Genomic DNA, 27,934 nt, shown 5'->3' with positions numbered 1-27,934 from the left:
CATTTTTACCCTTTTCGAGCCCAGTACATATGGCTCGTCATCAAGCAAAGGCAGCGAAACAACTCTATCTTGGTCCCCATAGTGTCTGGTCAATGAGAGTGGAGGAGTGTCCAGAGTCAGTTTTGACTCATGTCTGCCGTTATGTTTAACGCTTACCAGACAAAAGAATCCGTCCCACGTAGCCCCTTGTGCAAACAAGCGCAACGAAACCAAATCTCGCAATAAACAAGCCCCATAGTGTTTGGGAGGTAGATGGTTCTGCGCTACCTGCCGTTGACCCGTCTCTGTCAACAACGAAGCGGCGGCAGAGCATTCATGAGAGTGAATCAGAGTTCGCGAAACGAGTTTCGTCATCCAGCACATGAGGCAGTCCGTGTGAGCTGAGGTCGTGTAGTTTCCGCTGTGCAGCGCGACGCGTTGAAGGCTTAGTCCTTGCTTCTGTCAGGTTCAGTGAAGGACAAGAATTCCTGCCTCGTAAACCGGCACATGTCTGCGGTATAACGCAATATGTGTCCTTCTGCCCGCGCATCAAAACGTTGAAGCCGTGTTTCGACATCAGCTCTTGCAGTTCGTTTCGGGTCTTCTCCTTCTTTGAGTTCCGCATTATCCGCGTCACCGGCCGCACCTACTAGAATGTGCACAGCTCTTTTCAGTTCGTAGCACAGACGATCCTGCTTCTTGAATTTCGGCTGCATCAACTCTAGCTCTCTAAAAGGGGCCTACACGACTAGCGTGTCGAACTGAATGATGCTCATCTTCCTTCCTGTTTCCTTAAGCAAGCAAAAGCTTTGAAGGAACAGGCACCTGCACGCACTTTAAGTGTGCTCTAGCGGCGGGAGGAAACTCACGTGGCACACGCATCAGGGGAGGACTTCGAAAAAACGGAACCTGGTACAGATGCCCAGGCGGTATCTAAGGAGTGACCGCAGCAATTGGAGGCTTCCAAGCTATATAACTGAACTGACGGGTTCGTTGCGGCTTGCCCGACGCACTCATCCCTACTGCATTCCTTCGCCCGGCATTACTGTACCACTCTGGCTATCGAAGGACGGCGTTATGCTGCTTTGTCAGAGACGAGGACGCAGCCACGCAATTGCACTCGCTTCGCCTCCACTCGGATTTCCATCCTCTTTCATAGAGGTGCCAGAGAGGGGCACAGAACGAAAGGATCTGAGGTGTGGCATGAACTTACCGACAGCTGCGAGCTTGTCGAGAAACACCTTCCTATGGACTTCTCGAACGGACTCCCTCTCGTTGATCCATGACGCTGTTCGGTGGCATGAGGCGGTATGGTTTCGTCGTCCTCGAGAGCAGGGCGCAGCGTGTCATGCGCAACTCGGCTCAGAAACGAGTGCGTTTCGCTCAAGAGACCCGAGAGTGATCCTGCGCTTGAGTTCACGAAAAAACCACGTGCAACGGTCGGCCGCTGGGGGCGTCGTACCGGTGGAGGCTCGCGGTTGGGGAGCTTCCATTGATGGGGGTGGACGGGCTCCCCTGGCTTCATCACCCATGGCGCCAAAACGGCTTTCCTCAAAAACACAATGTTGTGGAGACTTGAGAAACCTAGTGTAAACGGGTTCCCTCCATCCCGACGACTTGCATTGCTTCTGCACCCGCCACTTTTTCACCTGGCCACCAGCGCATCTCCTGTGCCGCCTCTTTCTCCACGGCGGGACCGGGAACCCATGCCTGCGGCAATTCGGTATGTTCTTTCGCTGGTCGACACTGGAGAGGGGGGGAGTTATAACGGAGCGAAACAACGTGAGAGTATGGGTTGAATTCATAGGCGTAAAAGGGAAAGAGCTTGTAAAGCAACTGAGTAAGTGCGCGGCCTCCATCAGCCGTGACTGCAGCAGAAGGGCTTGATGCTGGATCTACTGTTCCATCGCCGGCGCAAAGGCACTCAGAAGCTGGCGGTAGAGAGGGAGGGCGGCGAGAGCGGTGCGCTCCGACGCAGCCCTGCCACCTGCTCTCCAAAAGTGCTTCAGCCATCCGCGAGCGGGGTTGGTCCACCCCGGAAAACAACGGATCAAAAAACCAGCAGACACCATTCCAGAAGTGCGTCGGTGCGTGGGTCATGTTCACCTGCGCAGATATATAGGTGTGGGACAGGGATACATAAGTTACCGAAAACATAGGAGCGCACAGACACCGGAAGTTGACTGTAGAGTCACTGTTCCTTGCGCCTACCTTACTGCGTAGCAGGTGCACGACCGTGTTTCACGCCGGCCTTCGGCCCAGAGTTGCGGGATACTCTCGAGGGAACTCGGCGTACTAAAGGAGATCATTTGCTACCCACCCAGCAACGCCGTCGACACTGTATCTCAACTTGCTATAAGAAACTGAGCGACAAAAACAAAGGCGAAGCGTGGATCCCTCCATAAGAAGCCCCGGAAGAAGAGGTGATTCCATGCCGACGGACACACTGGATACTTCCTCGGCTGTTTCGAGAATACGGGGAACGAAGCATTGACAGTAAAGACGGGGGTTTGTTGAGAGTGAGTTCAAAAGTGCCCGGCTACATCCGCTATGTACGACACAGGACTGGCGATGAGCCGAAGCAGCACGATTGCGTACGCAGTACGCACAACAGAATCTACCGGAGGTATTACCAGCAGCAGTCACGTCTTGATGTGGATATCGTCTGTTTTGTTTCGAGGCAGGGAAAAAACAGGGTCGTCAAGCGTAGGCGCAAGAGGTGCCCATACGCGAAAAAGGAGGCTGCAGAAAAAGGTGAGAGACGAGCGAACGAGCCCCGATCTGAAACGTCTCCTGGTCACTGAAGACAAGGATGGTGGAGGACGACCGGGATATTCGCATTAGTGATCGCGCTTGTGGGCGAAAGCGATGCTCTACTTCCCAGTTCAAAGGAGCCAAAGCTGCAGGCGTCGGAACAGTGAGGATACGTCATAAGAGAGCGAAGGAAGAGCGATCGACATAGACGGTAAAGCTTCGACGAGGGATTTGCTTGAAGGGGTTATTTCTCGAGAAGAGATGCAGGAGATTACACACAGCAACATCGTCCAAATCCCAGTTAATCAAGAACAAGATATCGTGGCACCACTGAAGACGATTGCCACCTCTTACCTTTGGCTTCATCGGCTACAGCCGACCACCTGACATGCCACGGTACATTGAACTGGAATGACGGATACCGCGTCGATCACACCCGTCCTCAAGGTTCGTCTGCAGCAGCATTTCGTTTACGAGCCTTGAAGCCCTCTCCGGAGAGAGCAAGAGTTTCCTTTGGACGCGGACTCGGTCTGCCTCAGAAAGGGAGTCGGCTAACGTGTACGGTCCACCTCGTGGAGACATCGCGTTTTTCACTCCTGTTATACAGTTACTTCCTTCAGCGCCGGAGGGCATGCGCACCAGGTACGAGTGTGTTACACCATGACTGCTTACGCTCCTGTTCGCAGCCAGCTCTGCAAGCCTAAAGCCTAACAAGGTTGCGCTGAGGACGAGTTTCGCCTCTCTCTGTAGTAAATACACTGCCAAAGAAAGCGTCTTCTAAAATTGGAAAGGCGTTTCCCAGCGAATGTTTCCGCAGCAGCAGCAACAGCAGCAAGTGCCAATGAAAGCCGATGCGTGAGAGCCGCACCCTTGCTGAAGGCAGCTGTTCACGAGGTCATGACACGTAAGCAGCTCCATGGTGAAGGCGAAAACTAAAGCAAGCGATGCTCTTCGCAAAATAATGGAAACGGCTTCTGGTGGGACTGTCACACAGCTCACGGCCTCGCACGTCGGCAGTTTTGCCTCACGAAGAAGACAAGCTCGGAGTGTCGGAGGGTGCATACACCTGTATGCGGATCTGCCGGACGTCGTTTGCCAAAGCACCAACACAGTCGTTCTCCTACCTCCTAGTACCACTCTAATTCTACTTTGCAGTAGTAATTCAAAGCTCTGCTCCTATTTGGTCGTGTTCCTGAATGGGCCGTGTATCTCTCACGAGGTCTCTGCGACGAGCCTCTCGTGAAAGTGGTGAGCCAACCGCCCAGACAACAGAGGCAGAGTTTCAGGGGACATATGATGCAGGTAGCGTATGTTTCCTCCTGTCATTAGGTAATATGAAAACTGCCCGACAAAGTGCTAAGTCCCGCGCACAGTCATACCACCACGCAGTTAGCTGCGCGTCGCTCAGCCTCTCCTTCGAGGAAGCTGGTACACCGGCAAGCGGGAGTGTAGGAAAAAGAAGCCTTCCCGGTGGTCCGCTGGAGCCTTGTCGAAACGCGAGATCCGTCATCCCCAGAGACTACCACGACGTGTGCTCGCAAGTGCGACAGCGTCGGAGCCTGTAGCGGAGTTGCCATCTCCACTTCCGTAATACCCGAAACCACACGTCGTGGTTAGCCTCAGAGAGACTCATTCGGGCCTTTCGTCTCTAACAAGCAGTATGTGAGAAGCATTCGCTCACACGGCCTTCTTCGTTCCCAGCCGCCAGCGTGACCAAGAGGGGCAGCGAAAGAACGTGGGAGAGCGGATGAGATGATATGCGTGAAGTGACACAAAAAGCATGCAGCAGAAGTACCTTGTTCAGAGGATGCGACACACACGAATCTTTCTTGTGAAAGAAGGCAAGCCAGCCACTCCGTAACGTCCACAAACGATACTCCAGACTCGTCGAGGAAGTTCGCATTATCAAATCGCTCAGTTGCTGTGTGCGGGGGGAAAATGCAAATCGCGGGAGAAAGAAGAAGCCATCCTTTACATAAGGGACCACCAACTACGAAAAGATGCTTTACGCATGTGCCGTTTCAGCCGCAGTGTTCGAAAGAGCGAAAAGTGTGAACTGGTCCACCAAGGGCTACTCGTACCGTCAGTGCGCTCTCGAACGAGCCAGAAGGATCGGAGACAAACCATCGGCGATGCCGCGTCCATATCCCGAACGTCGCCGATTCACGTCTCGACGAACCGTTCTTTGTCTGGGTACATCTAAACATCTGGAAAAGGGGGCAGGGCGCGTAAGTAACGAAACCGCGAGAAAGGCAGAGGCACAGGCGGACTTGTGACAGTACCCTGTCAGGTTCCGCTTCACTTCACTGCCGCTCACAACTCTCGCAGAATAAGATGTTAGGATTTTGCGTGCCACAGCAAATTGTTAGAAGAATGTTTCGGAATCGAGTGTTACGCGCTTGTTGTAATCGATTTTTCTCCGAGTAGCTCCAAACTTTAGTGTGTTACGGGGCACTTTCGTTCGTGGTCTGCGCCTTCCATGCTGTGGCTATCAGCCTCTAACACGTTCCCTAGAGAGTGCCTGATGTTGGAAGACGAGCGAACGCCATTACTGAAGGCAGCAGCATGCTGGACTATGGTTTTGTGAAGTATGTCAGAACCTCACGCGGACATCGGCAACTGCTCGTTTAATAGGGTGAGTGCCCGCGCCGGAAAGTATTTTCAAGGCCGAAAATCACCAGGCAACCACGAAGAGCTCGTGCCCGGACGCGCCCTGCTCTCAATGTTGCAGTGTTCCCTGGTATAGTGGGCCCTTTGCAACTCTAGTACTGAATGAAAAAGCCCATGCTTAGAGGTGGTATGACAGAAAGACAGTTACTTCCCCCTTGTTAGCTGGAGCCGATAACTATGCCAGTGCAGAGAAGCGAAGCGTTGATTCCACGAATACAGAAGCCGACGAATGCCGCGCGACTGCCGGAAAATGTGTGCATAACGTACTACGAGCTACTAAACATTTTGGCAAATCCCTGGGTCAAAAGTGAACAGTGTGTGAGCAGTGTATACATTTTCTGCGCGCCGGGGCCTGCGCCCGCTATCACGAAGAACTGCTCCAGGCTCCAGGGGCACTCGACGCACAACCCGGAAGAAGGGAGAGAAGGGGCGCATCATAATCTTTTGCTACTGAATGTATTCCTGACCAATTCTCAAATTATACGAAGCCATGGGGACACACACCGGTGAAAATCCCCTCTAGCCTGACCCAAAGCGTGCGACTACCAAGCAGGAAGTGTGTGTGTTGTTCCACGGCTTTCTGCAAAACCGGTGTCAGGGAGAGGGGGCGGAGGCCGACTATGGATTCTTCGGGTCCCACCAAGACAATGAGTAATTTTTCCTGTTGCACATGGGCCTGTGCGTCCAGACAGGAGCGCGCACTCCGTGGTACGGCTCTGGGCACAGCTGTCCCCCGGAAGGCATGTATCTGTGCTGTTGGCGTTGCGGAGGGCTCTTCAACCAAACAACGAATGCTACGTAAACGGTGCACAAACCGCTTCCGCGCACATTTCCAGGCTTCCCCAGCTTGAAGAACAGGATTGATGGCAACAGCCGGAAGCTGCCGGTTTCCTTTTTCAAACCAGCCCTAATTCGCGGAGCTCAGACCCGTGCATGCGTAGCCCCTGGAGCCGCAGCGAGGAAGAAATCACGAAAGCATGCCCGATCTGGCGGCGCCGAGCCATCTTTGCGACTCGGGTCCACTCTCAGGTGTCTCCGTTGTCGTGCTTTCCTCCTTCCTCCCAAAAAGCTACCGGAGGCTCATAGAAGGTTTTCAGTATCGCACATATTCTCCGCCGTGCTGTGGCGCTCTGGGTCTTCCGTCTACTGGCGATCTACCTTTTTCGCTGTCCACACTCCCTCTCCCTTGTTGTGGCGTTTCCTTCGAAACCACGTCTTGTGTTTCGCTTGTCTCTCTCGGTTGTCCGCTTCCTTTCGGAAGACGCATCGGAAGGGAAAACGGTGTTCTCTGGCCTCGACATCCAGGCTACGGAATCCTCTCTCCTAAGACGCGGACTCTTGGCCTTCCCGCGCACGTGTGTACGAAATGGCATCTCCACTCCAGCGCGTCGTCCCGAGCGGTGGCCTCTTCCGCCGACTCAGCACCGAGTTGCCACGGGTAAGCGCAGCGTAGATGAGCTATTTTGACAAGTAATGACAGATACGGGTGATCATAATGTGTTTGTGCAGAGCGTTTTCGGGGGAGCATGGAAGGTCTGACGCAAACCGCATGCCAAGCGGTCACGCAAGCTTGCTTCCCGCGTTCTGGGCTACGCTGGGGGACTTATTGGTAGATCCCCGTGCTCCCTTCTGTTGCGGGGTTCCTATGTTTGTAGCGGTGGTCCTCTACGGCCCGGGTGTTCGTGGACAAGAACACCAAAGTCATTTGCCAAGGACTCACAGGCAAGCAGGTACGGCGCGCAAAGAAACAGCGGAAGAGTGGCTGCGCCTCCTCTCTCCTGAAAGCAAAGACATGGGAAGCGGGCTAATACCCGCGCTACACATGTCCAACTGGACTTTTCCCACTTTTCGTGACGTAAAATTCATGCGTTACCGAGAAACAACGTGTCGCGTCACTTTGATTTATCAGTGCGGGAGCATCCTTGGCACGTAATCTCCTAGTCCGGGTACTGCCTAGAGGCCAGCTAGTGTTGTGCGCATATGCTGACTTTTTTTTCGTAGGGTTCCTTCCACACGGAGCAATGCCTCGCCTACGGAACTCAGTTCGTCGGTGGAGTGAACCCCTCGAAGAAGGGCACCATGTGGCAGTCGAGCGATGAGAAATTCTCTCTACCTGTCTTTGGCAGCGTCAAAGAAGTGAGTTCAGTTGACACCGCTTCGTAGAACTGGATGCGGCCGTAGACCGTGGGAGTTGCGGTTCAGAGATATATGTGCGAATCAAGATACCGTGGCGGGGGTCTCCAGTCTTACGGGCATTGTGTAAGTGTCCTTCCGAACGGCACTTCTAAAAAATTGGGACTCGAAACCAGTCAGATCCTCGATGTTTGCAGAAACTGAAGTGCACCCCCAGACGCCTAATGATTTCGAAATGTGAAAAGTGTGTCTCGGCAAAAAAACATGACGAAATACATATTTAATCGCGGGTACGCAGAAATCTGATTTCGAGCGGCGAGTCTCCTTGCACACAAGCACATTTGCGCCGGTGTCTGCTTGCGTTCTGACTGCCTGCATACAGGCCAAGGAGGCGACCGGGTGCGACGCCTCCATGATTTTTGTGCCGCCTCCCTTCGCTGCGAAGGCGATCTTGGACTGCATTGCTGAGGAGATTCCCCTTGCTGTCTGTATCACGGAAGGCATTCCTCAGCAGGACATGGTTCGCGTTAAGCAGGCGCTGCTGTCTCAGAACAAAACACGCCTGATCGGCCCCAACTGCCCTGGAATTATCAAGCCTGGTGAATGCAAAATCGGCATCATGCCGGGTTACATCCACCAGAAGGGCAAGATCGGTAGGTGTCTCTTCGGCTGAGAGCGTCCCGTTTTGTTTTTTCTCTTTGTGCTACTGCCGTAGCGGCACGGCGCGGTCACGGAGCTTTTCCCTCGAATGATGAGTCGATGACAACTGCCATGCTAATTTGAATTGGGTTGCCTTGCCCGGTGTTTCGCCGACGCAGGTGCTACTCAATGAAAAGATATCGTGTGCCCTCTTTCCAGGCACTCTGACAGGTCGTTTCGCACACGGCGTGGCTTCTCCAGTCGTGCTGAGTCACCTGAGTCAAACTGGCATCTACGCCAGCTGAAACGGTGGCGCTGTCGTCTCGGTCACTGCTATGGTGTTTCCAACTGTCATCCGTTGCCGTTTGTCTTGACGAGACACACCGCCGGGAATGCTCTCTTGTGTATACCGGTGTTTCGTGGACATGCCACGAGTGTCTCTCTCACTGACATCTCGAAAGTGAAACTGCAATGCATGACTAGCGCCTCTCCTCTCATGGGTGCAGCACTAATGTTGGCGCAAAGGAACAACGACTTGGAGAGTGGCCTCGCCTTTTCTGTATTCGCGGGTGCCCTCGGCTTTCCGTATGCCCGTGCTCCCGTACTGTGGTTGTTTGGTGTCCTGGTTACAGTTATTAGAAGCCGGGGTTGCGTGGTCACAGAAGGTTCCTCGAGTGATGAGTCGACTACGACTGCCATGCTAATTTGGATCGGGCGGGTGTGCTCGACTCACGTCGGCACACAACAAGCTCACTGAAAAGAAATCGTATGCCCTCGTTCCAAGGGCGCTCTGACGGAGGATCCTGCATGAGCCATTCTACCTCGGGAAGGGAGGTCTTTTGCGTGCAGTACACTGTTCCTGCTGTCTATCGGATCATTTCTTCTGGCTGTAGATCAAGAGCTCCATGAAATACCTCGTGGGCTTGGCTGCGAGGGCACCTGTGTTGAGCGTGACCCTCTATTTGTAGCATTCATGTTTAATGGCTGCGACGCCAGATTCCGCAGTGTTTCGTGGAACTACAGACTGGATAAGCTTATGGGTACTGCGTGTTTCCTGCGTACGCTTGCAGGCGTCGTTAGCCGCAGCGGGACGCTGACGTACGAGGCCGTCAACCAGACTACCCAGGCGGGCCTGGGTCAGTCGACTTGCGTTGGCATTGGCGGAGATCCTTTCAATGGCACGAACTTCATCGACTGCCTGGAGCGATTCGTCAACGATCCGGAAACCAAAGGTATAGTGAACCCTCTGTTGTTTGTGTGCTGTTGTGGAAATCTTTCCTAGCTGCATGCAGCACCGTTCGTGCTTCAACGAAAGATATTTAGGCGATATGCAGCATTTGTTCCACGTCAGAATCTTTCATGGCACGTCGAAATCTGCAATGGAGCAACGGGCAGAGTAGCAGTCTCGGGTTCAGGTTGCTCGTGCCGGTGCTGACATGGCTATTCCCCCTCGAAACAACACGCATGTATGCAAAACGTATATGCATGTCTGTCTGTATACCACTCTACGTCGCTAAAATCTTTAGACCGTACTACGTGTCCTGTTTGTGATTTGCAGGCATTGTGCTGATCGGAGAAATTGGAGGATCCGCTGAGGAGGAAGCTGCGGCGTGGCTGAAAGGTGAGAAGACAGGAACCTGGAAGCAGTGAGCACCTGGATTTGCGATCTTTGACTGCGTTGAACTCGTGACTCTGATGTCTTCTGTCGTGTGTATGCGTTACAGAGCACAACAAGGAGCGCAAGCCGGTTGTCAGTTTCATTGCTGGACTGACTGCCCCGCCTGGCCGACGCATGGGTCACGCAGGAGCGATTGTGAGCGGCGGCAAGGGAACAGCCGAAGGCAAGATTGCTGCCTTGGAAGACGCAGGTGTGCATGTTGTGAGAAACCCGGCTTCCATGGGACAGAAGATGCTGGAGGTTATGAAGGAAGCTGGTCTGCATTAGCGCGCTCGAGTTCATTTCCTCGAGAGGCACTTCAGAAAAGGCCTGTACCTGCAGTTAGATCTTGGCCTCTTTCCCTGTTTGACTTACAAGCCCTCATTGTTCCGCCAATCAATTACATGCTCAAACGACATTGTTTCGTGTCGGAGCACAACACACACATCTACTGTTCCGTAATACGGATGAAACACTAGTTTGGCCCCATCCGGGGGCGGCACCTCGTACCGTGCAAATGAGGAGGGAGGCCGCCTGCCGGGTGCCGGATCGGACCGCTCAAAAATTGGTTCGAAGCCCGGGGCACGTTGAGCAAGTTTCCACTCGCTTCGCGTGACAAGAGCAGACCGGATCGACGGGGCAGATAGTTCAGCCAAACAAAGTGTCCTGATATTAGTCCAGCTTCATAAGAACGCCCCAACGCCTGGAAGTCCGTGCAGTCGTCGCCTTAGTTGCTAACGCTAGGAGCACGCAGTACCCCTCTACCCTCTAAGAATGGGAGCAATGATTAGTCTTTCGACCTCTTCGATGCTTACAGAGGCGAGGCCGGGGGGAGGGGAAGAAAGGAGACAGTTTGCCTCATTGAAGAAGTATTATCTACCGGGGAGGGTTCATATGCGGTGGCGTTACGCTGCAGCTCATCCAGCAGTTCTTGGAAAGGCACAGCCGCGAGCGACAGGCGATGCAGGCGTGCGTCAGCTCCGCCGGCTGCCAGCGACAAGTCGGTTCTAAAAAGCACCTGTGCATACGATAGGCATGCCACCGGGAAGGCAGAATAATAAATACTACCGTCCCAAGGCGTGCTTGAGCGAAAGGCCACGTGATTTGTCTCGATGCTGGGCGTGTCTTACCTTCATAGCCCGACACTGCAATTGCGCCGGTCGGCTTCTGAGCTTTGTTGATCCGTCGGCATCCACCTGTTGAGCTTTACTCGGAATGAAGATAGGGAAAAACTCTCTGACAACAACGACCAGCTCGACGTTGGCGGCGGTGTTAGCCCGCTGACCCGCAAAGGGACCCCCTGTGTTGTCTGTATTGCTACTGCCCTCGTCGTGCGCCTCCACCAGAAATCTATGGATACCGTCTTTCTTGCAGACACGTTCAATGCTGGCCGCTATCAACGATACTTGCGTATGGCGCCAGAAGATGTCTGACGCTACTGTATCGGCGCTGTAGCCTTTCACCGTCGATCTGTATTTCATGAAACAGAACTCTGCCACTTCGTCATTTGCTTCCGGTTCGCTTGGTTCGCAGCAGTGTCCATGCTGTCGCGTCGTTTGTGATTGGGCTTGGTCCTGTTCGTGGTTGCAGTTCCGATGTTCCCCATCGAAAGCATGACCTCTGCGTGGGGCGGATGCAGTCGTATAGCCCACTGCAGTGCCGCACGCATTGCATAGGAGCTTGCCTGTGACTCGAACACAACACCTCTTCAAGCGCAGTCGTGAAGTTTTGGTCGTAGGGCCACGCTGCAAACCTGCTGTTGTCCACCTCTTACCTCGCTCAATCTTAGTCGCTTGTGCATCGATATCAAGAGGCGACAGCGCCACGTGTTCAGTTCCGACGCATATCCTGCACGCAAAACCAACAGTGTGTTTCTCCCGCGACTGCCTCAAAGGTAAAAGCCGCCCACTACACTGACAGTGTGATTTGCAATTTCTGGCGGATATAACTCACAGATTCGGCTTTGCAAGAAGGTCTGTCTTCTTCACTGACACTGGACAGCACTCCTCACACGCCTGCGAACAAGCAAAATAGACACCACCGTCCGTCAAACCGTGCAAACGCAAACACAAAACACCCATGCTGGAGTTCCCTCGGTTTAATCTCCACAACGTACCACAGCCTCGCTCATCTCCGTCCACAGCGCAGATGGCAGCGATAGCACAGTTGGCATTTCCAGTGTGGCCATGGTTGCCTTGCACCTCCTGATGTCAGTCATTGCACACAAGGAGGAAACGCCTTCCTGCAGCTGGCAAGAATAGGCTGTAGGCTGCCGCATGAGGAATTTCTGCCGCACGCATTTCCACTTACCGGCACTGCAATCGGAAAGGTCTTACCAACCGCAGAAGCTTCACCTCATTCTCCTCGCGTGTCATCCTTAGTGGAGAGAGGCAGTCAGCAAGTGCTAGAGCAAGCTTGAGATAGAAACCTTGAAGTGAGCCATCTCTTCTGTTCGACAACATAGAAGTGACGCGGAAAGAGGATATCCTCGTGGGTAGCTGAAAGGCGAGACGCGTCACATGATCGCGCGTGTCGCAGGTTTCGGCGTTCGGTGGGTCTGGCGCACACTCTGCCGGCCCATCCTCTGTGGCGTCACCGGCGCTCCCAACTGTTGGGATCCGCTTTCCCTCTGAAGATTCGGTCTTGCCTGCTTCATCCTTGAAACGCTCATTAACGCGGACGTAGAGTTCATAAAGAGGCCCCCCTGCACACGGAACTTGTTTAAGGTAAACGCAAACTTTTTCTCCAGTTGCAACATCATTCGCCCCGGGAGTTCGCCTAGAGCCGACCGTGTTTTTTCCTCGCTCAGAGAGACTAAATGGTCCATTCAGTCTTTCACATTCCGGCTCTGCTAATTTCAGGGATGAGAAATGAGTGAGCAGCTCCTGAGATTCCCCGCCATCGGATTCGCCGCCTGCTGTCGCAACGGTGGCGGGAGACCGCCTTCTGCTGTACGGGATGAACGCTACTACGTTAGCTCTGGAGGCAAATGGAAACAATTCGACGACGCACGGCATCAGTACGGAGGTGGAGATGAACGCAGTCCAAGGGAGAAGAGGGCAAACCGTGTTTTCATCTAGCTGCAAATCGATTGTCACAGCATGCACACCTGAATGCAACGAGGTGCAACGTCTCAGCGAAGACACCGGCACATGTCACCCCTGACGTGTTAGAGGATTAGCCCTTGCAATCTATCATTCTGAGTGCGAGTGAATGTCGCTTTGCTTGAAGCTGGGGTGAACCTTCAAAACAGGCTCGACACCCTCGGGGCTCTGAGAGCAGCAAGTCAATACGCATGCAGAATTGTAGTGAATGCATGTGTGTAACACTTCACCTTCTCGATGTGAATAGTCACGCCTCCCTCCGACGGTTTCTCTACAACTTGTTCGAGGACCTTATAGGCAGGCAAAAAACTGTATTGAGATCTTAGGAAAATGTGACACTAAGCTGCCTACCTTCCTCTCCTCCTCTTCCACCGTAGGCTCCCCGGATACCTCATTGCGCATGGGGCCCTTGTGCAGGCAGAGGATTTGCTCAGACAAAGCCATCCACTTCACCCAAGTTCATTACATTATCACCTTGAACATTCTGAAACTCTTACCCATGCGTCTCTGCAGCTTTCTGTGTCACAGCTGAAAAAAGGCCGTAAGCATCATATGAGGCCGGAGCGCTCGCTGAAAAAAAGTTACCATAGGATTTCTGCATCTCTCGACGCAGGTTTCACAGAAAGACACGTGCTGTGGTATGGCACAATGTGCACCGGCGTCTCGATGGCATCTACAACAGGAACTTGTGCTTGGTAATAAGCCATTCTTAGTCTGACAGGTTCCTTACCTAGGTCAAATAGTGCCGTTTCTTTGTTGCCGCTACGAAACAGTGAGCGCTATTCTACTATCATTGCGGACGAAACACTTACCGAAAAAGCTGAAGGCAGTCCTTTTTCAAAACTGCAGTAACATGGCATCCTTGGGAGAAATCAGTGGGATCAGTGACGCGGAAAAGAATCCCTCTATGCCCCCGTGAACATGGTTCCCCGATAGTTGCAGGGAAAGCCGTGTCGGCCGACACAGTATGAGCCAATACAGAAAACGAGAGAAGCAGAAGCGACTTCATTTTCAGCCCTTTTTACTGTCGCAGGTTCCCTCTGTGTACAGGACTAGGTACAAAAAATATTGCCGCCGGGCGTCGACACTGTGATTGGAAAGCACGTGCACTGTACATACAGGAACACGCAATCCCACTTCTTTGATGTCCACAGACACCTGAGAAAACGTCCGCTTCTCGTGAGCTCTCGTGCCCTGAGAAAAAGCCAGTGAGAATGTCATATGTGCAGAGTCTCAACCCTGTTGTTCCGGCGCCGAGATTTGCCGGAAAAGACACATGCGATCTAGCTCAGCATTTCAAGCTTTGTACTTTGCTGGTTTGTCGCTCCCCCCCGCCCGTGGTATTTCGTGAGTCCATTATTTCCCCTGTTCTTGCGTTGTGCCAGTGTGATTCTGGAATCTGCCACACCGGTGCTGCTACACTGTCTGAGGCTTTGCGGGCCGTGCGAAGGGAATCCTCCAGTCACGCCGCTTTTGCAGGTTCAGCATTACGTAATTCACTCTTTAATTCTCCGAATGCTAACGAATTTTTTCTCATAAGCCACCGCGTGCCTTTTTTAAAATCACATCATGGACACAGCGAGGTAGAGCACGCCTTGGAAAAGAGGTACCTCATTACGCCATTGTGTGGCGTCCCCCGTTCCTATTGAAAGATACCTTCGATTCAGCTAGTCACAAAATCCAAAACAGCATCAAACTCCCTCCTTGGGGTACGACCGGGCAAGCCGTCGGCTATACTGGTCATATGGCGACGGGCTGCAGAGGAAGCGGAGCCTCTCTTGCGCTTCAGGGGCTGACAACAGAACTTGCAGGCCTTCAACCGGCGAAACGCTACGCGTAAAAGCGGCATGGTGTTTTCCTCCCTTGCAGGACAGGCTGAAAAGATTTCATGGATAACGCCCACGTTACCTCCACACCGCGTTGCAGCACAGGCCAAGTTGCCAAACTGTCTTTGTTGCTGATTTAGATCCCCACGCTTCCCAGCCCCAGCTTCCTGCCACTTTGTACACTCTATTTCGCGGCACGTGCCCGTCACGCCCTTTATCAGCGCATGCAATAGTCTCTGGACAACGGTGGTATCTGCTGTCACAACTTTTTCTTGAAGGAATTTTTGCCTGGCGTCTAACAGAAAGTATCTGTGTACTCAGGCAGAACAAAAAATACTAGCAAGTAAATGACTGGGCGGTACTGACACACATCCGCGTGCAGCTGTCCACCTACATCCCCAAATAAGCTAGTGGACCTTCTCTCTATTTGACTGCGTGACCCTGAGGTTCCGCAGTTGCAAAGCATCGCCGTAGAATTCGTCTCAGCAAGATAACTCCCATAGGGTTTAGGGTGCTGACACAGCCAAGGCAGCAAGCACGCCGTGGGGGCCAGGAACAAGGGGACTCACCAGACCTGACCGGAGTGTACAATCGTTTGACAAGGCTTTAAAGATGCATCCAATAGGGGTTTCTTCGAAGGAGTGGAACAAACGCGAAAGGGGCACCAGCACGGTCAAGTGTACGATAAGCATAACAAGAACGGGAGAATATCTCGAGCTTGTTATCGATTGACTTTCCTCTTCAGAAGTTTCATTGCTCAAAAGCCTAGAATACAAAGACTACCACAGCATAATCTTGTTACGAAGAACTGTAACTCGGTGGGAGGCCGACCTGAGAACTTGCATTCCCAGAGATCGCACCCACTGGTAAGTTTTTTAAATCTCCCACATCACCATCCTTCATGTAGCTCCAGCAAAGAAAGGATCACGTTGCCCAGAGACAAGTTTGCCATTCTGGTGTCCTCGCCTCCCCGCTGGTCCCCCGCAATGACATTCATCTCCTCTGCAAGGCAGTCCATGCAGGGAAAAACACTACTAGTCTGGTGCGCCAGCCGGTCGCAGAAAATGAAAAGGGCATGTGCATGGCGGTTGTTGACTGTTCTTGCATGTAGGCATCAATCCAAAGACTGCCACTCGTTCGGCTCCTGTCTCTCGTGGCACAGCCGAACCCTTGAACCTCTTCAGCCTGACGATCAGAAACCGTTGACTGGTTATCCTGGTTATTCGCTCCTGCACTGCCAGTTCGCACTATGCTCCCCTCACCTTCCCGAAAGCGACGTTCGTCCCCTGCCGCTGCTTAGGCGACCCGACGAACTTTCAAGACCCGAAAGGCTGTTTTCTCCTCCTCCGTAGTCTGAGCTATCCTCGACCACGTTGAAGGCAGAGAGGTGAGAGATCACCGACTCTCTAGCATCAAGCGGACCACTTGCCGCGGCTTCTGCTCCCTCAGTCCTTCTCGAGTACGTGTGACTGCTTTTTCGTTCTACACTGAGTCTTCCTTCGTTCTCTCCTTGTGATTTGCAGAGCGACCGCCGGAGCAAATATGAAGAAGGAGACGATCCCCCTTCGTTGCGAGCCCCGCTTCTTTCATCCCGAAGCACACGCAAAAGCGGGGAGCTAGTCGCCTCTTCGTCAGTTTCTGTGGGGAGGACGCTCGTCCTGGTCGGAGCGCAAGCCGCTGCGAGACGGTCTTTCCACGCCTGCCGACTCCTCGGACTCTGCAGATAATGGCTCGTTTGCGATAGGCGCCTGCCTTCTTCCTCTCCCTCTTCCTTCTGGGCTCGAGGCTGCCCTGAAGACGTTCTCGGAAGGCTCTCTCGGTGCGACAACACATCCCCCCGACCGGAGAAAGACGTTCCAGCCCCTATGCCTAGGTCTCCTTGCAGGCGCTTCCCTTGGATCCCTTTTCCGTCCGTTCCGTATCCGCTCTCTCGACCCGGTGTGCGCGAGAACAGATTCGAGGAACCGGCTCCCCCCACAGACAATCCTCTCTCCCGATCTCGTCTTTCTGCGTCTTCGGCACTCCTCTCCATCGCCTGGCTTACCTGGGGGGCCAGACTTGAGGAGCCCGCTGGGGATGCGGACTTCATTCTAGTGTACGAAGCATAGGCGGTCTTTTCCTCGCTTGCCGCACTCGCTGCGGTGCCGCGTCGAGGAGACTGACCCTCCCGATCCGGCTGCGACTTCTCGCGCCCGCTGCGCTCCAAAGTCCCCAGCGACAAGCCATCGAGAGAGACCGGAGAGACGGACAGAGTGCTGTGCATGGAGGGGGGCGACGCACTGCTGTACTGCTTTCTCCTTTCGCCGTCCTGTCTCTCACGATCCGCGTTGCTGATTCTCTTTGTCGCCTCTTCCCTCTCACCGACTGCCGCCCCTTGGGTCTTGAGGAACGAAGAGTACGAAAAAGAGTAGGGAGAGCAGGAAGAGGAAGACGCACTCGAAGCTGAAGAACTCGCTGCTTTCTCGGGAGAACCACGAGCAGGAGAGGATGACGAGGGGCACGGATGGGACAGCGCGCTGGAGCTGCAGCTCTGGCGACTAGCCGGCAGGTGTGAGATTCGAGAGAAATTCTCCCGTGTGGGGCTGGCCGCTGAACAAAGCACCGGAGACACAAAAACATCGATATACAACTCTGAGAGGCAACACGTCACAAGAAAGAAATTCGAACTATGTGACATCAGCTGTTCTCTTTCCCTTCTTCCAGGTGGCGCCGCTTCTTCCATAGCTGTTCTGGACGCTCACACGGAACTCTGACTTCGCCCTACGCGCAGCTGTCCTCCTAGTCGCCATCCCAGGTTCATGGCAGCCAGGTTCTGCTCAAGATTTGTGAAGCTCTGTACTCCCGCCTTCTTTTATTTTCGCGAGTGAACCGGACCGGCGGCGGCGCCGTGCCTGCTCTTTCTGGGCACCTTACACAACTCACATTGACTGGGCTGGAAGATATTTTGGAAGACTAGCTGACCGCCGGCATCGCGGCAGTCTTTCATACTTTCGTTCTCTCGCATGTCGTTCTCGTCTTCCCTAGTGTGCCGTCGTTCCCCTCTTTCATCTCGTCCATTTACGCGCCCGTCTTCCGATTCTACACCTCTTCCGTGTGCGAAAGGCGCCCGGAGCGCCTGAGAGAGGGAAAACACGCCCCTGGTTGACAACGACCGCGACCTATCTGACGGCGACTCATCTGCGCCGTTTTCACGGCTCTCGGTGCTTTCTCTTTCGTCCTCACCCGCTTTCGCAGCGGAGGCCAACGCTGCCGCTCCGCTCGCGGCCTGTCCTTTCCGCGAGAGCGAGCCCGTAGCGGAGCCCAACCCGGAGAAAGGAGCACCTCTCTGAGACGCCAGACGGTCGCCGCGGTGCAGACCAGAGAGCGCAACGCCGCTGGAGGAGGAAGTCCAGGCTGGAGTGCCCCATTCCTGATTCGGGCGCCGATCGGCTGAGACCATTCGCACACAAGGACACAGAGGCTTTCTCGCATTAGCAAACGAGCAGGGGAGAGTTACTCGATCCAGCTGTCCTCCCATACCTGCGTGAATGAATCTACGAATACACACGCACCCACTGCGCAACTGCATCTTCTCTACTGGGATTCTATGGAACTTTTGCGTCCACAGAGATGATACACATATATAGGATTAAACAACGAGCTCACTGAACTCAAAAAATCCACCGTTTAAAAGCATATTCGCTGCAAAGGGCGCACGCTATGAAATGCTTACTTTCTCGCTCGTGCGCTTCGTCGTCCCTCTCTCCCGTGACCGAAGACGCGCGCGTCGAAGTTCCTGCATGCCCAGGGCTCCTCCTGCCTCCCCTGAGAGCCGGGAGAAGCTGCGAGACTCCGTCTCGCTTGGCAGCAGTCGCGATCTCCTCTGTTCCTCTCTTGGTGTCCCCCGACGCCGCGCTCATGGAGCGGCCGCGTGCAGTCCACGGCGAGGACCTGGAGTCTTCGCTTGCGGCTTCCTGCTCATCCGCCCCTTCGCCCGGGGGAAGAAGCGGCGCTCGTCGTCGCTTCCCCTGGCTGTCGTTTCCTGTCTTCACTCTCCCGTCCGCCGCCTCCACTGAACCCCTCAGGCTTTTCTTCGCAGTGCGATCCCCCCCACGGGAGTCAGGTGACGCCGGGCAGCGACGCTCTTCGGCAGGGGTATCCCAGATGCAGAAGCGTTGCTGGGCGTTCTTCCTGCTTGCCGTCGTTCAACGGACAAAGACCGCGTGCGCGTCCTCGAGCTGCTGCCGGCTTTCTTCGTGTCGCCGTCAGGCCACAGCCCGCGGACCTCACGCTGGGCGGCCGTGGATCCCCGTCGACTGCTGGAGGCGCTGCCCGCCTGCGTGTGCCGAGCGAAGCCCCTGCCGGCTGCTGCCTCTTCCTCCATCCGCACCTTGTGCACTCTTTCCTGCGTTTCTATATCTCGGAGTCGTGTGGACGCTTCTCGCTCTCTGCGACTCACTTCTTGTTCTCTCTGACTCAGTTTCCGCCTCCACGCGCCGACCTGCGCATCGATCAGTTCTTTCTCTCTGCTGAAACTCTCCTTCTCAGCTTCGAGGGCTGCGCGCTCGATCTCAAGGGCGTTCTCCGCTTCTCTCGCTCTGGCGAACTTCTCGTCGACTTGGGCAACTTGCTCCATTTGCTCGCGCAGCGCTTCAGTCTTCTTCTCGACATCTTCTCTCTCTCTCCTCAGGGCCGCCTCCATCTCTTTCTGCTTGCTCTGTTCGTCCTCGAGCTGGCGTCGCTGGTGTGCGATCTCTTGCTTCTCCTTGGTGAGCCTTTGTCTCTCTTCTTGCACGCTTTGCTCTTCTTCACGCATCCGCCGCTCGCGCTCAAAGAGCGCTTCTTCCCGCGAGAGGTGGCGCGACACGTCTTGCTGGTGATGCAGTTTCTGCTGATGCACTTCTTCTTCCAAGTTCCGCAGCTGCTTCATCTGCTCCGCATACGTTTCTTGCTGCTTTTCTTCCACCTGCATCAACCGCTGCCGCTCCTCCTCGAAGACATCCTCCTGCTGCGCTTTCTGTTCCCCCAGCTCGCGCTCTGCGAGGCGCCGTTGCGCCTGAAGCTCTGCCAGTGCGGCCTCTCGCTCCTCGCGGAACTGTGCGCGTTCGCGATGCACTTCTTCTTCGAAGGCATCCCTCTCCTGAGCCAGCACTTGCCTCTCTCCCTCCAGCCGCTCCTGCTCTTCGCGCAGACGGGCCTCCACGGCGAGTCGCTCAGCCTCCCATCGCTCCTGCAGCGCCTCCAGCTCCGCCTAGAAAAGCCCGCAACGACACCAAGGCACGCATCAAACGAACGAAAAATGCATGACATATGAAACGCCGGAAGACGGCGCCAAGAATAGAGGTGGAGGGGTAGGAGCAAAATAGCTTATCCGGCAGAGAGGAAAGAAACGAGAGAAAAACAGAAGTGTAGAAGAAATGCGCAAAGAGGACCGAAGAAGAGACTGGACACGTGAACATGCCAGAATATCACAAACGAAAAAAACGTCGTCTCTAGTTTTCGCCAATCGGACCCCCCGACGTGCAACTGTGTGTGGTGTGCGGTTTCCAATTGCCTGCTGTCCTTCTTTCTTTTGCCTTTCGTAGGCACCCGTTCAGCCGGTTTTTTCGCGATTTGTTCCTTCTCCCCGTTCCCCCCATTTTCTTCGCGTACCTGTTTTTCCTTGAGGCGTTCCATCTGGTCGTGGAGCTCTTGCATTTCTCTGGATTTTTCCGCTTCGAACTCGTTCCTGGTCCTCTCCAGATCTTCTTGCGCTCTCCTCTTTTCCTCTACCACCCGTTCTCTCTCTCGCCCAAGCTCCTCGCGCATTTGCTCTTGCTCTGCCTCCAGCTGGCGTGTGATCTTCTCTTTTTCCTTTTGGAACTCCACCGTCATGGCCTCAAAGTCTTCGCGTTTCTGCTTCTCTTCTTTCTCCAACTCCTCCGCTCGCTTGGCGACGCTCTCCTGCGCTGCGGCTAGGTCTGCCTCTCTGCTTTTCCTCTCTTGGTTCCACACTCTCTGCGCCTCCTCGAATTCCCCCTCTGCACGTCTCCTCTCTGCGTCCCAGCGAGCTCGCTCTTCTTCCAAAAACAATTCAAAGCTTTTCCGTTCGTTCTCTATCCTCTTCCTGGCCTGCTCGCGCTCCGCTTCGTCCCTCCTTCTCTCCTCTTCGGTTCGCTTCTTTTCTTCCTCGAGCTCTGCCTCGATGCGCCCTTTCTCGCGAGCAAAGTTCTTCTGTTCCTCCAGAAAGGCTTCTTGCAGCTGCTGCAGTTTCTTCTTCTCTCTGTCTTCTTCTCGCTTGAGCTCTGCCTCCTGTCTCCGCAGCTCGTGTGACCGCGCGTCCATCTCCTTTTCTTGTTCGTGGACGGCTCGCGTCCGGCGATCTAATTCCTCGTTCTTCTTCCGCCAGAGAGAGTCCCTCTCCAGCTCTCTTCGTTCATCCTCGTCGGCCTTCAACGCGAGCGCCTCTTGCCGCTTTTCCACCTCGAGACGCTCTCTCCCTAACTCTTCCTCCTTCGTCTGCAGGTCTTCACCGCGACGAAGCACCTCCTCCTCTCGCTTCTTCACGCGACGCCGTTCGTCGTCTGTCGCAGAGATGCGCGCATCTAGTTCGGCCTTGGCGCGATCCAATGAAAACCGAACTTCCTCCAACTCCACTCGCTGGCGGTTCAGGTTGTCCTGTTCTCTCTGCAGCCGACAGAAAACGGGAAGAGAGCGCAGCTGTGCAGAAAGACGAACTTCCACGAACCGCTCTCCATTCAACGCCTGAGCGGCCTACGCGGCTCACGGAAGCAGACACCCAAGCTGCTCTCGCTACCCCATAAACACTAGCATGCATACGCATAAATCTGAATCGCCCATAAAAACAAATATATATATATATCTATAACTATATACATATATATACATAGGTGTACGGGAATGGGTAAGTGTGCGTCTTGTTTGCTGATGGAAGTTCTTTCTCGATCACAGAGGTTCGCTTACCTCGACACTTTCGGATCTCTCTTTGAGGTTCGCCGTGTCTCGAGCGATTTCTTTTTTCCTGTCGTCGAGTTCCTTTTTTTCGGCACGGATCCGCTGGCTGAAGGCCTGGAGCTCGTCGCGTTTGTGTTGCGCAGTTTGCCGCCACTTTTCCTTTTTCTCCACAAGATCCTGGTGCTGTTTCTCCAGTTGCTGCCACCGTCGCTCCATCGCCTCTCTCTCCTCGGTCAGCTGCGACCGCATCTCTCGCAGTTGCTTCTCTTCCTCCGTCACGCCTTCGCGCTGCCTCTGAACTTGCGTCTGAAGCAAAGAGACCTGCGTCTCTTGCTCAGCCAAGATGCGCCGGCGCTGCTGCTGCTGTTGCCGTTCCTCCTCCACACGCTTCAACTGCTGCTCATAGTGCGCCTTCTGCCGCGCCATGTACCGACTCGCCTTTGCAGAACACACATGACACCGCAGAACAAAGAAAAAACGTGTCGAAAGGAAAAACACAAACCAGAAGAAACTACGCGGCACTCGCAGGCGTCTCCCCCCCCCCCCCCCCCCCCCCCCCCCCCGGCCCCCCCCAAGCACACGCAACGTGGATGACGGAGAGTTCTCGCGAGGAAGAAGACGCGGAGTGTGGGGAAGGCAACTGATGGTGAAATTAATTCTGGAGGAATGGAGGCCGCACACTGATATCTCTTGCGTGCGCGCCTGACAAGACTCAAGAATCTCTGCTCATCTCCCGCGTACCCTCCATATCGCTGACGACGTCGTAGAGGAATGCAGCCAACGCCCACGCACAAATGAATATACATTTATATATATATGCGGCCGAAGAGACTGAGGGGATTTTCTGGTTCTCATGCTGCCTGAGAGTTTGTACCTGGCACACGCAGACAGTCGACCCTTTTCCGGCTGCAGTTTCCAGCTTTCCTGCGCCCGCGTTTCCTACGAGCAGGGACACTGAGGACGTCTTGGAGACAAGTCCACCAGCCCCCCCGTTCTCGGCGGAGAGGTGAAACGACATGGCGCTTCGACTGCTTTGCTGGCTCGCCCTCCGCTGGTCTGCTGCCGAGAAGGGGAACAAGGCCGCGGCCTTGTCGCCGGCGTCCAGGGGCTCCTCCCCGAGGCGAGAAACAGAAGACGGCGGCGCCCGCGAAGACAAAACAGACGAAGGCGGCGTGCGTGTGGAGATCCCCCCGACGCTTTCTCCGCTCTCTGTTGCCGTCGCGAAACGCGAGAGGCTGTTAGTGCCCGCCGCACCTGACGGCGGCCTCGCGGTCGCTCCAGGAGCCGCGCTCGAGACGGCGTCCTCCTTTCTACCTGGCACGCCTCCCCCCAGGCTTCTCTCTCGCTCTCTCGGGCCTCCCACAAATAACTCCTCACTCCTAGCTCCAACAGACGACGAAGAGACAGCGCGCGCGGCCGCGGACTCGCAGCCTTCGAGGGAGAGAGGAAGGAATGCCGGGCTCCTCGCGCCTTCTTCCGCTGCGGAAGATAGAGGGGGTTGCGTGACAGACCTGTCGACGTATCTGGATCTATGAGAGAGCTGCGACGAGGCAGGCTGCGTCGCGGCAGTGGCAGGCTGAGAAAAAGAACGCGTCGTCGCGGCGCCTCCATGACCCCTTCGGCCTGCGGCTGAAGAGAGCGAATGCGAGGAGACAGACGCGTCCTTGTCTTTTTCTTGCATCGAACAGCTCCTCATGTCTCCCTCCTCCTTTCTCTGAAGCATGTCATCCGCAGCCTTGTCAGCCCGCTCGCGATGCAGTGAAGGAAAAGACGGGAGCAACAGGTGAGACATGTATCCGCCGCTGCCGGTTCTCGCGCTGCCGGTCGGCGCCTCTGCCGCCGCTGTCTCTCCCAAACCCGTGGACGCAAAGCGGTCCGCGCCCCCTTCTTCGTTTTCCCTCCCCTCCTCTTTGCCGGCAGCAGTTCGTGGCGCCCGGCCTCCGAGCAGGAGCGCATCTGTCCTCCGAGAGTGAGCCGCACTGGCGGCTGCGGCGAGCGAGAAGGGCCTCTGCGAGACAGAGGAGAAAGACGACGAAGACGACGTGCGCAGGAGAGAACTGGATGCGTGGACGCGCGCCGGGGAGCTGCGCTCCATCGCGTCCAAAGGCGCTCCAGAGGGCGTCCCGCTCCGAAGGGACGAAGAGAGAAAACTGTCACTTGCTTTGTCACGGTGTCTCTCTTCGAGGAAGCTGGGCCGCGACGAGGACACCCCGAGGGCGCTCTGCGCCGCGAAAGGCGCGTGGCTCGCGGAAGAAGGAAGGAAGGCGGGGCTGCCCTCGCGCGAGCAGCTGTCAGCCGCATTCGCATGCATCTTTGCTGCGGCCTCTAGCTGCGACGAAAAGGTCGCAGGTTGCTGCGCCCTGAGACGAACTGAGCTCTCAGGAGAGAACAAGGCTTCGTCCTCCGCGGGAAGCTCTCGCGCGGCATCCACGCTGCGGCCTGCCGCCGCAGGCGCCCCTGCGCGCTCTCGAGCAACTGCGCGACTCCCGGCGACGCGACTGGACGCGTCGCCGAGAGCCCCTCCCGAGCTCCCCTGGAAGACAGTGGAGCGCGAGAAAGAGGTCGCGAAGTGCGAGGCTCCATCGGCGGGAAGACGCCGAGTCTCAACCGGCGCGCGAGAGCGAAGCGCCGTTGCAGAGAGTTCAGCCGAAGACGTCAGGTCGTCGCAATTCAAAAGACGAGATGACGCATTCTTGTTTTCGCGATCCTCGCCCAGCTCCAGGCGGATGGGGTCACTGTCTCCCAGTGCGCTGCTGCTGAGGAGATTTGCATCCCGCATCGCGCCTTGCGTCTCTGGCCTTCCCGACGTCCCCAGGGCGCCGTTCCCTTCTACTTGCGATGCGAGCCCGTGGCGGAGATCTTCTCTGTGGTGGGGAGTTAACGCGGAGGTGAGAGCGCGGAGTGCCGAGTCCTTCGTCGTGGAGAATTTCTCCAAGCCGTGGAGGGGACTGCGGGAGGCCAGCGCCGTCGCGTGTTGGCTGGAACTCCGAGACACACTGACGAACGAGTACAGCTGCCGCCGCGACGCCGCGGCCGAAGGCGAGAAAGTGCTCCGTGCGCTGCCGAAGTCCCGCCCGCGGTCGTCGAGCCCCGCCTGGCGATCTGACACGTTCATTCCCCCGGCAGCTCGCGCAGACTCGGGGGAAGTCGAATCGCGTCCTGAGACTTGAAGAAAGGCCGATCCAGAAGAAGGAACACCAGCAGGGACAAGTTTGCTGTCCTCCAGGGCTCCGCGGGACGCGTCGCCTCGCAGCGGACGGTTTGTGACCGAAAAACCCGCGGCCCTGAAGCCCTCTTCTGCGTAGACGCTCCTGGTCCCCACCCTGGCTCCCACTTCGACATCGACACCTCGCTCATATCGACTTGCCAGAAATCGGCTTGTCCTCACCCCCGCCGCGGTGCCTGACTCGCGCGTCGCCGCATCGGATTCGCCTGCTCCAGCGCTCCGATCGAGCGGCTGCCGATTCAGCGACGACGCTTCCAGCCGCGAGGCGCTCGCGGGTCCAACTTCGGCGGCATTTCGCATCGTGGAAGCTCCCACCAACCGCTGACTGTTACTGACGTCTTCTGAACACGCGTCGCCCTCAGCGTCGGCACGAGGAAATGACAGAGTCGGCCCCCGCCCCGCCCTGGAGCCGAAACTGGGTTCTGTGGAATCGAAGGGAAAGCCACGCTTCTCGAGCAACGCCCGATCAGTTCCCCTGTCGTAGGTGCGTGCCGCGTTCAGGCCCAAACGAAACGGAGAGAGCCCGCTGTCTCCCTCATATGCAGGACGCACCGCCGCACTCTGCGAACTTCCCCTCGGGAGCGACGAGGGCCCCTGGAGCATGATGGCGGCCTTCTTCCGCGTACTATTGCCGCCGATCAAGGGAAAAACAGAGAGGACACGCCGACGCGCGGGGGAAAGCTCCCTTCAGTGCTATCTCGACAGAAGGCTGAATCCGCTAGAGGACGGGAGGGCAGCCTGGCGAAGCGGAATCTTCACGGAAATACGAGGGAGGCCGCCGACGACGCCCCCCCCCCCTTGGCATGTAAAGAACAAAGAAGTCCAGTCCTGTCGCGAGCGACATACCATGCGATTAGATTCCCTCGAGAGGCTTGAAAAAACTCCCTCTGGCAGGAAAGGATGGCAACGAGGCACTACGCAGTACGACTGCAAAGTATACAGGGTCGGGATAATAAAGCGAACCTGAAAGTTATTGCCGGCACACGAGGCGGGGGTGGCCTCTACGCCGCAGCGGAGAGAAGGAACGAAAGAAGGCTCTGACGGATGTCTTGAAAAGCATCACGACTAACGCTTATAAAGAGAAAAGAAGGTACGGCTTCACATTTACATCATCGTCCCAAAAATGCGAGACCTTGATGTCGAGACAAGGGTGGACCGCGGGCACTGTGTGCGAAACGCAGCAAGGAAAAAGATGGCTTAAACTGTTCGTCGAACCAAATGTTATCCGCCACAGTGGCAATTTGAGAAATATTTTTCAAGTGTCTTTGGATGTTAAACAACGTACACGCATCAGACAACGTCTCACGTCCTTCTACCGGTTGCCTGTGACGAAATACCCCCCCTCCCGCATCCCTTGTGCCGCCTTTTGATTTCCGGCAGCTCTATGAAGGAACGCACACACTCGTCGTCCCCGTTCCTTTTCTCTTACGAGATCCCCCTGAAAAAGAACTAAGCAATAAGCCCTGCGTGAAAAGAGACATCGGCTACTAAGAAGCTGGTAAAGATGGCTGCAAGACTCAGTCAGGGTACAGTCGCCTCACATCTTGCATATGAACCGGAAAACCGCACAGGGGGAGGAGGAGGGGGGGGGGTGGTTAGGGGGTTGGAGGTTTCACGATGCGGCGGGGGAAACGTTCAGGTACTGAACCGCTAAAAGTAAACCTTGTATCCGGCGGCAAGAAGGCTCTCTCTGCGAGCTGCTGCCAACACAAAGCTTCCGGGACATTGAGCATAAAGGCAGCATTGCCTTACTTCCACTGTGGCGGCCCGTTTTGGAACACGCGTTGCCCGTCCCTTGTCTGCAGAATCCTGAGCTGACGGGAGGGAGGAACTGAAAGCGGACAGCCCGCGAGGCCTGTTGGCTGCAGCGCTGCTGTTTCTGGCGGCCCTAAATGATTTCTGACCATTGTCTTACAGCACCTAGCCGTTCCTGAGCACACAAGGTTGGGACACGAGGACATCTTCAGAGCACACAGGCGTGCCGTCCCATCTGTTTCTCATACTGAATATACAGAGCCACACAGTGTGCCACACCGGTACCACGACGAAATATAGATACAGGTCACTTGTCCCGAACTGACACTGATGTGACACAGCGCGCCGGTAGAGAATCTCTTGAAGGGTCATGGTTCGGCGCAAACAAAGGCGCTGCATCACACCCCGTCCGCTCTGGCGAGGACAGCGCCGGTGAGACGTGTGCGTGAATGACTAGCAACGATTCAAGACCATGTGTAAAGAGCAGATATTGTCCAGTGAGCATGAGACTGTGGAGGACTGATAGCAACTTGTGATGCGGCTCCATGGCCCCGCTGCACAGAGTAGGCAAACCCCGACAAGAGGTGTCCGTATCCGTCCACGGACAATCCCTGGATGAAGCCGTGCCTACCATGCCCGTTGGACGTGGCGTGAAATGCGTCCGCTGCACACGTACTCGTCCTTGCAATGGTACCTCCGTCAGACGCCGACGCTGGCGGTAGCTCCTTTCTGTAAAGCTTGTGGTACCGTTTCGGTGGCCTGCCGTGTACCGCTCAACGAGTAAATGTCTGGTTAGGGCACGGAGATGTGTACGAGCAGGGAGGGCGACCTAACTGGTTCCACGAGGACACTTGTATGTAATTGCGGAGGCGAACGCTACAGCCGTAACTCTGAGCCACTCTCTGTTATTTCACGCGACGGCCCCGGAGGTTATTGCTCATTACCCTAGTTGACGAGATAGTGACCTGCCTCGCGCCTTCCTCCATGCTGGAACTTCTTCTATCAGCGCCATCAGACAGTGCATATTCCTCTGCAGGGACTTCCACATACTAGCGTGCGGATGGGGAGGCGGGGGGGCACAGAACCTGTGTGCCTCGTTTGGCAGATTCACAGGCTGCCGGCACGCTCACTGATGATGGCAAACTCACAGATACGTGTATGATACAGCAATGATTCTACGGCGAAAAGCGCTCCCAGTTCGCCTCACGAGGTGCTGCCACGTAGTTGTGCGGTTCTATGCTACGCCTGTCGAACCAAC

At 55.5% G+C, this 27,934-nt stretch overlaps 5 protein-coding genes across 5 annotated transcripts; 1 reads left to right on the top strand and 4 right to left on the bottom strand.

Moving 5' to 3' along the window:
- Positions 1 to 6,769: 6,769 nt before the first annotated feature.
- On the top strand, positions 6,770 to 10,120 carry BESB_019840 (succinyl-CoA-synthetase alpha SCSA; the record flags this gene model as incomplete). Its single annotated transcript, XM_029360693.1, has 7 exons — positions 6,770 to 6,841; positions 7,059 to 7,133; positions 7,405 to 7,539; positions 7,919 to 8,189; positions 9,246 to 9,407; positions 9,734 to 9,796; positions 9,900 to 10,120. 7 exons carry the CDS (start codon positions 6,770 to 6,772, stop codon positions 10,118 to 10,120), a joined length of 999 nt encoding a protein of 332 aa, XP_029216052.1.
- A 187-nt stretch (positions 10,121 to 10,307) lies between these two features.
- BESB_019830 (uncharacterized protein) lies at positions 10,308 to 12,207 on the bottom strand (the record flags this gene model as incomplete). Its single annotated transcript, XM_029360692.1, has 5 exons — positions 10,308 to 10,535; positions 10,963 to 11,516; positions 11,607 to 11,680; positions 11,786 to 11,847; positions 12,169 to 12,207. The coding sequence occupies 5 exons, from the start codon at positions 12,205 to 12,207 to the stop codon at positions 10,308 to 10,310; spliced, it is 957 nt and encodes a 318-aa protein (XP_029216051.1).
- An 819-nt stretch (positions 12,208 to 13,026) lies between these two features.
- BESB_019820 (uncharacterized protein) lies at positions 13,027 to 13,338 on the bottom strand (the record flags this gene model as incomplete). The annotated part of the gene is made up of 3 exons (XM_029360691.1): positions 13,027 to 13,104; positions 13,167 to 13,226; positions 13,288 to 13,338. The coding sequence occupies 3 exons, from the start codon at positions 13,336 to 13,338 to the stop codon at positions 13,027 to 13,029; spliced, it is 189 nt and encodes a 62-aa protein (XP_029216050.1).
- Positions 13,339 to 16,020: 2,682 nt separating this feature from the next.
- Positions 16,021 to 18,661, bottom strand: BESB_019810 (uncharacterized protein; the record flags this gene model as incomplete). Its single annotated transcript, XM_029360690.1, has 3 exons — positions 16,021 to 17,351; positions 17,685 to 18,191; positions 18,475 to 18,661. The coding sequence occupies 3 exons, from the start codon at positions 18,659 to 18,661 to the stop codon at positions 16,021 to 16,023; spliced, it is 2,025 nt and encodes a 674-aa protein (XP_029216049.1).
- Positions 18,662 to 18,822: 161 nt separating this feature from the next.
- Positions 18,823 to 25,221, bottom strand: BESB_019800 (uncharacterized protein; the record flags this gene model as incomplete). Its single annotated transcript, XM_029360689.1, has 4 exons — positions 18,823 to 19,992; positions 20,394 to 21,407; positions 21,705 to 22,133; positions 22,570 to 25,221. The coding sequence occupies 4 exons, from the start codon at positions 25,219 to 25,221 to the stop codon at positions 18,823 to 18,825; spliced, it is 5,265 nt and encodes a 1,754-aa protein (XP_029216048.1).
- Positions 25,222 to 27,934: the final 2,713 nt, after the last annotated feature.

This window comes from Besnoitia besnoiti, chromosome XI, assembly GCF_002563875.1.
Source record: "Besnoitia besnoiti strain Bb-Ger1 chromosome XI, whole genome shotgun sequence".
In the NCBI taxonomy this organism is placed as follows: Eukaryota; Apicomplexa; class Conoidasida; order Eucoccidiorida; family Sarcocystidae; genus Besnoitia; species Besnoitia besnoiti.
This window is presented reverse-complemented; position numbering and strand designations above follow the sequence as displayed.